The sequence below is a fragment of the Elephantulus edwardii genome, unplaced genomic scaffold (genome assembly GCF_000299155.1).
Source record: "Elephantulus edwardii isolate Elephantulus edwardi_28Jun2011 unplaced genomic scaffold, EleEdw1.0 scaffold00216, whole genome shotgun sequence".
Classification (NCBI taxonomy): domain Eukaryota; kingdom Metazoa; phylum Chordata; class Mammalia; order Macroscelidea; family Macroscelididae; genus Elephantulus; species Elephantulus edwardii.
Genome location: NW_006399966.1, coordinates 3,374,096 through 3,383,372, shown reverse-complemented (window position 1 = coordinate 3,383,372; position 9,277 = coordinate 3,374,096). Strand labels below are relative to the sequence as shown.

At 41.9% G+C, this 9,277-nt stretch overlaps 1 protein-coding gene across 1 annotated transcript in view; it reads left to right on the top strand.

Moving 5' to 3' along the window:
- The first annotated feature begins 246 nt into the window (after positions 1-246).
- The window catches only part of NMT1 (N-myristoyltransferase 1), a 30,635-nt gene continuing 21,604 nt past the window's right edge, over positions 247-9,277 (top strand). The window contains exon 1 of the mRNA XM_006897877.1: positions 247-377. Within this exon, the coding sequence (XP_006897939.1) occupies positions 247-377 (131 nt within the window). The remainder of the gene's footprint in view (positions 378-9,277) is intronic.

Genomic DNA, 9,277 nt, shown 5'->3' with positions numbered 1-9,277 from the left:
CAGGCAGCGGCATGGTTGCGGCTTCCGAGTATTGCTGCCTCCGCCCCGTCCAGAGGACTGCCTCCTCTCCTGATTTCTGGGCAGTGTAGTCTACTTATTTCCGCTTCCTGAGAAAGAATCGCGTCTAGTTGCGCCTTAACCTTTTTATGTAAAAACTACAAAACCCAGAAGATAGTCCAACTTCCCCTCGCCCAATAGGAACGCCCCCACGTAGCGGGGGACGGAGCCCGGCTCTCGCAACTAAAGATGGCGGACGAGAGTGAGACAGCAGTGAAGTCACCGGCACCTCAGCTGCCACGGATGATGGACGGGAACGGGAACGGTCATGAACATTGCAGCGATTGCGAGAACGAGGAGGACAACCGCTACAACCGGAGGTAACGAGATCTTCGGAGTCTAGTTCCTGTCCAGTCTCCCCACAACCTGGGTCCCTGGGGTGCGGGGAAGTCACCGGGAGCTTAGTCTAATCCCACCTCTGTGTTCTCATTGGCCAAGGCTGTGGGATTCTGCCCGGGCATTTGTTGCTCTCCCTGTCATTCACCAAGGGTGGGTGCTTGGTCTATTGAGGGCCGGAGACAAGTCAGTACTTTCATTATATAGAAGTTCTTCTCTGTCATGTTCCATTCGTGCTTCCACTCGTGGTTTTTGCTGGCACAACACTGGGCAATCTAGTGGCAGTACAGTTACCTGTAAAGGTTATGTGAACAAACTGATTAGCAATAAACCCTTAATAGCACATTTAATCAAAGTGTACAAACCATAATTACGTTGTAAAATATCACTACCGGAGAATCTCAAAATAACATGCCTTATAAATTCTAGGTAATGACTGTGTGATAATGTTTTTAGTTACATGATATCCATTGCTCCAGATAATCCGTATTTTCGGAACAAGATGTAATTAAGTCTTCCAATATCCATGTTCTGTTAACTTTGCAAAGTAGCCTCACGCTTCAAGAACTTGAGTGATGGGAGGAGCTCTGGTGGCCTAGTGGCAAGAAGCTGCACTGCAATCCCAGAGACGCATGGTTCGAATCCACCAGATGCTCTGCCGGGAAAGGAGGGACAGTCCTCCTGTACCAGTCAGATCTGATCTGACGGTACACAGACATACATACACAAAATAATAATAATAATTTAAAAAAAAGAACTTGAGTGATATTGATTTCTTGAACTGTTTGGGAACTGGGGTTTATTACTGCATCTTGAACTTTTGGATCTTGTCTACCAGTCACTGCAGTTCTTCCTAGGGGAGAGGAAATGCATTAGGTTTTTGCGTTGCCTATTAATATCTCCAGTGGTCCAGTGGGATAAGAAGTTGCCTTGCCAGCCAAAAAGCTGGCAGTTCAAATCCATTAGATGCTCCATGATTAAAAGATGGCCGTCTCCGACTGTGTTTTACAACCTCTGGGAAAAAACCCAACCAGTGGAGGTTCAGCTATGAGTCAGTTCCAACTACCAGGCCATGAATTTGAATGTTATTTTATAAGCCACACTTGCCATTCATTGTTATCACACATCGTTCATTGTTAAGGACTGGCTCGCTATCTGTATATATGATCTATTGTATTCGCTTTTTATATTTAAGAGTTACAGTGTTGAGAGACTGAATCTATGATAGTCTTGAGTTTTCATAGCCAGCTTTTGCGGCATTTGTAGTAGTCCAGAGGAAGAAAATTGAGGTTTTTGCTTAAGGTGGGGAGTTTTTTTGTTTGATTTTTCTTTAATTCTACTGCCTCGGGGGAACTGGAGACTGAAGGATTATTTATAGTTCATAATCTGCTTGTTGTGGTAAATCCTTAGGTTAAACTGTCTTCCATGATATTCCATAAATGTATTCCATAAATGTCCTTCCAGGAGCATTAAAAACTCACACTAAGAATGTGGAGGAAAAGGCAACTTGCCAAATTTGATTTTTTAAGTCTGTTCTGTTGCTGTTCCTCACAACATTTCTAGTGTAATAAAAGCCTCATTTTGAAGTTTCAGATTCCTTAGAACAGAGAAAGAGGAAGTGGGAACAGGAAGAAGGGAAAGTGCAGCCCTGCTTGGTAGAGGTTGAAGTCAGACATGAGAATTGTTGAATGTGAAAGTCATTGCAGAAATGAAAATACGCCTTTCTCATTGTTTTTTGTGTGCATTACTTTGAGTTTTCTCTGCTTAAACTGTCGCTTTAATGGCATTTCTAATTCTTCAATTGATTTTGTTCCCTATAACTTTAAGTCACATTGCAAAACTGATGGGCAGAAAGGGTTTAGGGCTGTTGTACATAGGGTCGCTATGAGTTGCAAACAACTCAACGGCATATAACAACAACAGCAACAACAACAACAACAACATAACTTTAAGTCACCTTGCAAAACTGGCAGAAAACTTTGTGTTTATAGTTCAACAATGTGGTGGCCTAACAAAAAAACAAGCCACAAAAACCTTTGGAGGTGTTTCATCCGTGGTTAGGATCTGGGTGAGTAAATTGTTAACCTTCTGAATCTAGAAGTTTGTGAAGAACAGAGGGCCTACTTCTGTCTCTGGGATGGTAGAAGCTGGGGTACAAGCAGCAGTTTTCAATTCATTGTCAGAAGAGGTTTGAGGAAGAAGCAGTTTGCTGTAGTAGGGAAAGTTTGGACTTTGGACTCATTCTGACCTGGTTCAAAGCCAGCCTGGTTCTAACACCTCCTAATCTCTCTTATGTTGGTAAAGTTACTTAACCTAGAGTTGTGAGGATTGAATGAGATAACTAACATCCAAACAGAGCTTTCTGACCTTGCCTCTTGTTCTTTCTTCAGATTTTCCCTGATACTTGGTAATTTTTTTACCTCACTCAATTATAAGGTGCCAGAGATTGTGACCTTGAGGTGCCCCGGGTTTGGTGGACATTATTGACTTGTTTCCTGAATGAATAAATGAATGAATGAATGACAAGTGTCAGATACCCAGCCCAAATATTAGTGGCATTTCATTTCCTCTCATTGAGTGAGATGAGAGATTATTCTACAGATATGTTATCTTTCCCCAAAATAGTGTACGTGGTAAGCCTTACTATAGTTTTTGTGACACATCAGCAGAAATTGAGGATCCTTCAATTTGGATAACAGTTTCACTTCTAGAAATGGTTATTTTCTTTGTTATCAGTTGCTCTTGAGCTTCCTCTGACTCGATGAGGCCTGTGGACAGTGGAATGAAATATTGCCCAGTCCTGTACTGTCTTCCCATTGTTAATATGTTCGTGCCCTTTGTAAACACAGACAGTATTCCGCTTGGAATCTATAGAGTTTTCTTTGGCTAATTTTCAGAAATACACTAGGCCTTTGTTCCTAGTCTTTTTCTGGACATTTCACTGAAACGTGCCTGCCTTGGGTTCCTCTACTTAGCTCCCATCATCATAGCAACACACAAGTCACTAATATGATAAAAGGACATTTGTTGTTGTTTGTTATGTGCTGTTGAGTCGTTTGCGACTCATAGCGACCCTATGCACAACAGCCCTACACCCTGCTCTATCCCGCGCCAACCGCACTGCCTCTGACACACCCATCCCGATTACCCAAGGCACCAAATCAGTCCATCTCATAGAGGGTCTTCCCCTCCTGCGCTGTCCTTCCACCCTCCCAAGCATGATGTCCCTCTCCAAGGACCCGTCCCTCCTGGCAGCATGTCCAAAGTATGTCAGGCGAAGCCCCAGAATCCTTGCCTCCAAGGAGCAGCCTGGTTTAACCCTCTCTACGATGAATCTGTTTGTTTTCTTAGCAGTCCATGGTACATTCAATACTTTTCTCCAGCACCACAGCTCAAAGGCGTCAATTCTTCTTCTATCCTCCCTAGTCATTGTCCAACTCATGCATAACAAGTGATTGCAAAAACCATGGCCTGTATCAGGCGCACCTTAGTCTCCAGAGAGACACCGTTGCTCTTGAGTACTTTAGAGAGGTCTCTAACCGCAGACTTTCCCATCGCAATACGTTTTTTGATTTCCTGGCTACTCGTGCCAAGAGTGTTGACCGTGGAGCCGAGCAAACTGAAGCTGTGAACAATCTCAATCTCTTCGCCATCCATCCTGATGCTACCGATTGGTCCAGTGGTGGGAATTTTTGTCTTCTTGACATTGAGCCTCAGTCCATACTGAAGGCTGCAGTCCTTGACCCTCTGCAGTAAGTGCATGAGGTCCTCCTCAGTTTCAGCGAGCAAAGTTGTGTCATCTGCATAACGCAGATTGTTGATAGATCGTCCACCAATCCTAACGCCACGCTTCTCCTCATAGAGCCCAGCCTCTCGGATAATCTGCTCTGCATAGAGGTTGAAAAGGTATGGAGACAGGACACATCCCTGGCATACACCCTTCCCAATTTGGAACCATGCAGTGTTGCCCTGCTCTGTTCTGATGACTGCCTCTTGGTCCAAGTATAGGTTTCGTATTAGCACGATTAAATGTTCTGGGATTCCCATTCTTCTCAGAGTCAGCCACAGTTTGTTATGATCCACGCAGTCAAATGCCTTTGCATAATCAGTGAAACACAGACGTTCTTCTGGTATTCTCTGCTTTCAGCTAAGAGAGCTTAGCTTTCAGCTAAAAGGACATTTACTTAATGTTATTTAAAATCTTTTCAAAAGTCATTTACGAATTGAAAAGGCATTTCCTTTTTATAATATTGTTGTTGTTATGTGCCATCGAGCAGACTAAGATTTATTTGAACCTTGCTGTATCCTGTGTCATCCTCATCATCTCTGATATACTTGAGACCATAGATAAAGTCATGGACCCTCCAGTTTTGTAGGCATGGCTTTGGGTTTTTTAAATACTAGCAGTGTTAAAGTATGATATATAATAAAGATTAGAGTTAAAACTAAGGTTTATTCTTTTAGGATTTTTCTTGGAATAAATTTGTAGTGCTTTATACTAAGATGAGTTATAGTTAGACACTGATGAAAAGGAAATGCAGTTATGCTAGTTTCTTAGGCCTTTTTCTGCTTAAATTTTTAGTTCTTGGCTTTTCAAGTCATATATTTCCTTCATAATCAAATGAGCACAAATATTTAGTGAGTATAAAGCTTAATATATATGCTGTTGTTGATATATACCATTGAGTTGGAACTGAGTCATGCTTATCCTCCAGCAGATTTTCAAAGACAGTTTGCCTGGGAGGTGATTGCCTGTCTTTCTCCCACGGAGCAGCTGGTGAATTATGTGCCTTTGGGTTAGTGCAGCTCCTTACCACTAGGCCCCCAGAGCTCCCTCACGTATATATTAACACGCATACATATATGTATATATGCATACATATGTATGTAGTAGTTATGCACCTATTTTTATCTGTCAGCTATTAAATATTCATTCAGCAATTGAGAGGAATCAGACTAAAATAATTTTATGCTTTGTATTTTTCAGGTTTGTGGGTTCTGAATAAGCTAAGGACTTTTTGAAATCTGTGTGATTTAATCTGCTTGCTTGTTTTTAGCAAAAGCTTTTCAAGAAGTATTACTTAAAAAGAAACCTTATCAGCTGGCAGTAGGTTTTAATTTTGGGGTAACAGAGTTTGTTAGGGTATTTTGGAACAGGATAGAACTTTTATTTTGTTCCTAGAATACTTTCGGAGTTGAATTTGCAGTGTAATTAATACCATTGAGATGTCAATAAGCCATGGGTCAAGAGCCCTTTCATGAAGAATGCCTCTTTATCCTGCTCGCTTATTGCATGGAAAGGAATTAAAATGGCTTTGTACAAATTTTCCTCACTTCATTATCATGAGCTACTACAGTTCCTCGTAAATTCTTCTCGAAAGTAAATTCCATAAAGCGCTCCTCACTTATTTTTGTTTTTTTCTTCATATTCTCCATGAGCAGTTATTTCCATTTTTATTTGATGATGTATAGCTGCATCTGGCTCTTGGAAAGAAGAAATCTTTTTACTCCATTTTTATTCTTCCTCTTCAGCTTTTGCATTTTCAAAACTAGATCAAAGTAGAAATGAAAAGAGAAACCTCATCACTAATGTCAAATGTTCTAATTTTATTTCGCAATTAAAAATTCATTGCCATTGAGCCTTTTTGTAAAACGGAATAAACTGCTCCATAGGATTTCCCAGGCCATAATCTTTCTTGAAGTAAATTGCTACTTTTTCCACCCTGAAACTGCTGTTTGGTTCCAGCCACTGACCTTTATACTTTAAAAAGAAAAAGCAGCCACGTGCTTTAACCACCATGCCACCAAGGCTTCTCAATTAAATAATGACTAAAAAGGAAACTAATCAAGAGCTACTTCAAAGAGAAGAGACTGGAAAGCAGAAGAAATGAAAAGTAAATGAGAGCCTATTTTAGGGAGACAGCTGCTCCCGGGGCAAAACTCGTTTCACTGATTTTTCACATTGTTCAACTAATGGGCTCAACCAGCTTTACTAAGTCTCTAATTAACTCTTTCCCTGCAGAACCCATAGATATTAGTAATTTTAGGGTGTGTTTCTGTAGCTCTTCTTTAAATCCTTCTCTGTGCTGCAGAGTGCTCCTAATCACTGGAAAGTGTCCTTATGATTATTGTGAACATGGTGTTCTCTAGCAAGAGGGCCAGAAGAGCACTGTTAAAACAAAGTTCTTCAATTTCATAGTGTTTCTGACTGAAAGGCAAGTGGAGGATTTGCTATTGATAATCAATCACTCAGTAAGCGCTACCTGTTACTGGTGTGTGTTGAGCAGGGCTGCTAAGCCCTTGATGTGGATTATCTCAGTCTCCATTTACAGACTGTGATTCTACTTTTGTCGTCAGGCTCCAGAGTTGCAGCTGCACCTTTCACATCTCTGAAGTCCCCCTGCAGGACTTCCTGGCTGCTTCTGCTGCCTCAACTGCTGCCTCTTGAGTCTGTAGCAGTGGAAGGCTTGGCTTTGAATCTATTCAATGCGTTGTGGACTTCCCAGAATCAGAAGCTCATTTCCGTGTTGAAAGCGGTTTTTAAATACTTGATAGACAATGTCTTTTTCAGAGGTCATTCTGGTTTGTAAGTTTGCTGCCAGCATTGAGTCATGGCTCAGAAAATCCCTAGCTGTGGTCTCTGAGTAGCATTTGATTTGACCTTGGTGTTGCTTGGTCAAGTCTGGCTTACCAAATGACGTGGAATGTACAGTTAGTCTCCTCCTCTTTCTGCATAATTTATGTATCAGAGTTTTGTGCTCCTGAGACCTGGTTATCCTTCATAAAAAGAAGGCACTTATTTTCCCTCTTTTGAGGATAAACGCTGGCTAATTAACCAGAGAAGGTGACACTGACACTGAAAACAGCCTTTATATTCTTATCTTACAACCTGCTGTTCTTTACACAGGCTTCCTAGGGTACACTGGAAGCAGAAGTCAGGTATTTTTATTTTTTCATCCTTTAAGGTTGAGTCATAAATGACATTGATGGGAATTTGCAGAGTTTAGGAGTACTAGATTTGTGGAGGAGTGGCCCCCAGTTGTCAGAGATTAGTAGTTGGTAGCAGTTACTTGGTTAGATGATGTTTCTAACCTTGGCTTCCTCATCTGTAAATAAGAGGTTAAGCCAGATGGCTCTGAGATGCCTTCCATTGCTGGTGGCTTAGCTCACCCTCCCTCCCCGAAAGCTGCTTTCTCAGCTTCGCATCTCTGAGTGGATTTGACATCCGGTAAGATTGAGGGAAGCCCTCTGTTAATAGACTCCCACCACTTGTACTCCCTAGAACTTTTCTCCTCCTGCTCTTCTGTCAGTTTGCCCTTCCCTCCCACCCACTCACACACCCTGGCACTGCATCCTGCGTTAGAAGTACTGAGATTTGTTTGCTAACTCCATCCCCAACCCTCACTTTACATGTTGTTGTAAGGTACCATTGAGTTGACTATTACTCATAGTGACTCAGTGAACAGAGCTGAACCCTGACCTATCCTGCACTGTCCTCACCATCTCTTACCTGCTTGAGCCCATTGTTACACTTTGTCAGTCCATCTTGTTGAAGTCCCTCTTTCTCTGACCCTCCACCTTTCCCAGTGTGATGTTTTTTTTTCTGAGGACTAGTTTTTCCTGATAACATGCCCAATGTGAGGTGAAGTAGAATTTCTTATGTGCTTGAACTTAGAATGTTCTGGCTATAGTCAAAAGACAAACCTGTTCTTGAGTCTGTCCTGCTGAATAGTACCACACTCACTAAATTGGTCACGAATAACTTGGTCTGTCCAGCCTTACATTGAGAAGGCTGGAAGTCTCCACTTTTTTGTGTGGACTCCAACTGCCAACCTTTCAGCAGCCAAGTGCTTAACCCTGCACTTTTGAGACTCCTGTGTGAACATCTAAAACAAAACAAAAACCCTTTATTGTTGAGTCAAAGCCCAGCCAGCAGTGACTTTATATGACAATAGACTTTCTCCTGTACAGCTTCCAAGGCTGTATTTTTTAAAAAAACAACTTGAAATTTATAAGGAAAAGTAGATAATTAATTGCACAAATAGAGTATGCCATGGGCCCTTTGTTCTAGTAAAGTATAAGAAAATTTCTTAGGGGAAAATGATGTTTACTTTTTTGAGCAGAAGCTTAGAAATCATACTGGATTTTCGTTGTCATTCATTGGCTTTTATAACATACACTACAATTGCCCAGGCGTTGAGGACTCTCCTTCATAGGGTCGCTATGAGTCTCCCGCGACTCGACTGCATTTAATAACAAGACTACAATTAATCCAAGGCTAGAGATCTTTATGGAAATTGCCTGATAGCTTCAACCACTTAATGGCCAGGTGCTAACCACTGTGGCAACTGGGTTCCTTTTTGTATACTTTAAACACAAACCCACTGCCATCAAGCTCATCCTGACTCCTTAGCTGCCCTCTAGGAGAGAGCAGAGCTGTAGCACAGGGTTTCCGAGGCTGTAAATCTTTCTAGGAGCAGTTGGCTGTGTCTTATTCCTGCTGAGTGACTTGTGGGTTCAGATCTCAGATGTTTTGATTAGCCAGAGGCCTTTCACCTTCCCCACTGCTGTCACAGCTGTTCTGACTCATGGCGAACCTCCTGTGGCTTTCCAAGGGTGTTAGTCTTCATAGGAGGAGATTGCCCATCTTTATCCTGCTGAGCAACTCATGGATTCAAACTGTTGACCTTTTGCCTTGTGTTGCAACACTCAACAAGACTGTGCTACCAGAGCTGCTTTTGTATAAGCCTTAAAAACTAAGCCAATTACAATCCCAGAGGCGCATGGTTCGAATCCACCAGATGCTCTGCCGGGAAAGGAGGGACAATCTCCTCCCGTACCAGTCAGATCTGATTTGATGGTACACTCACACAAAAATAATAAA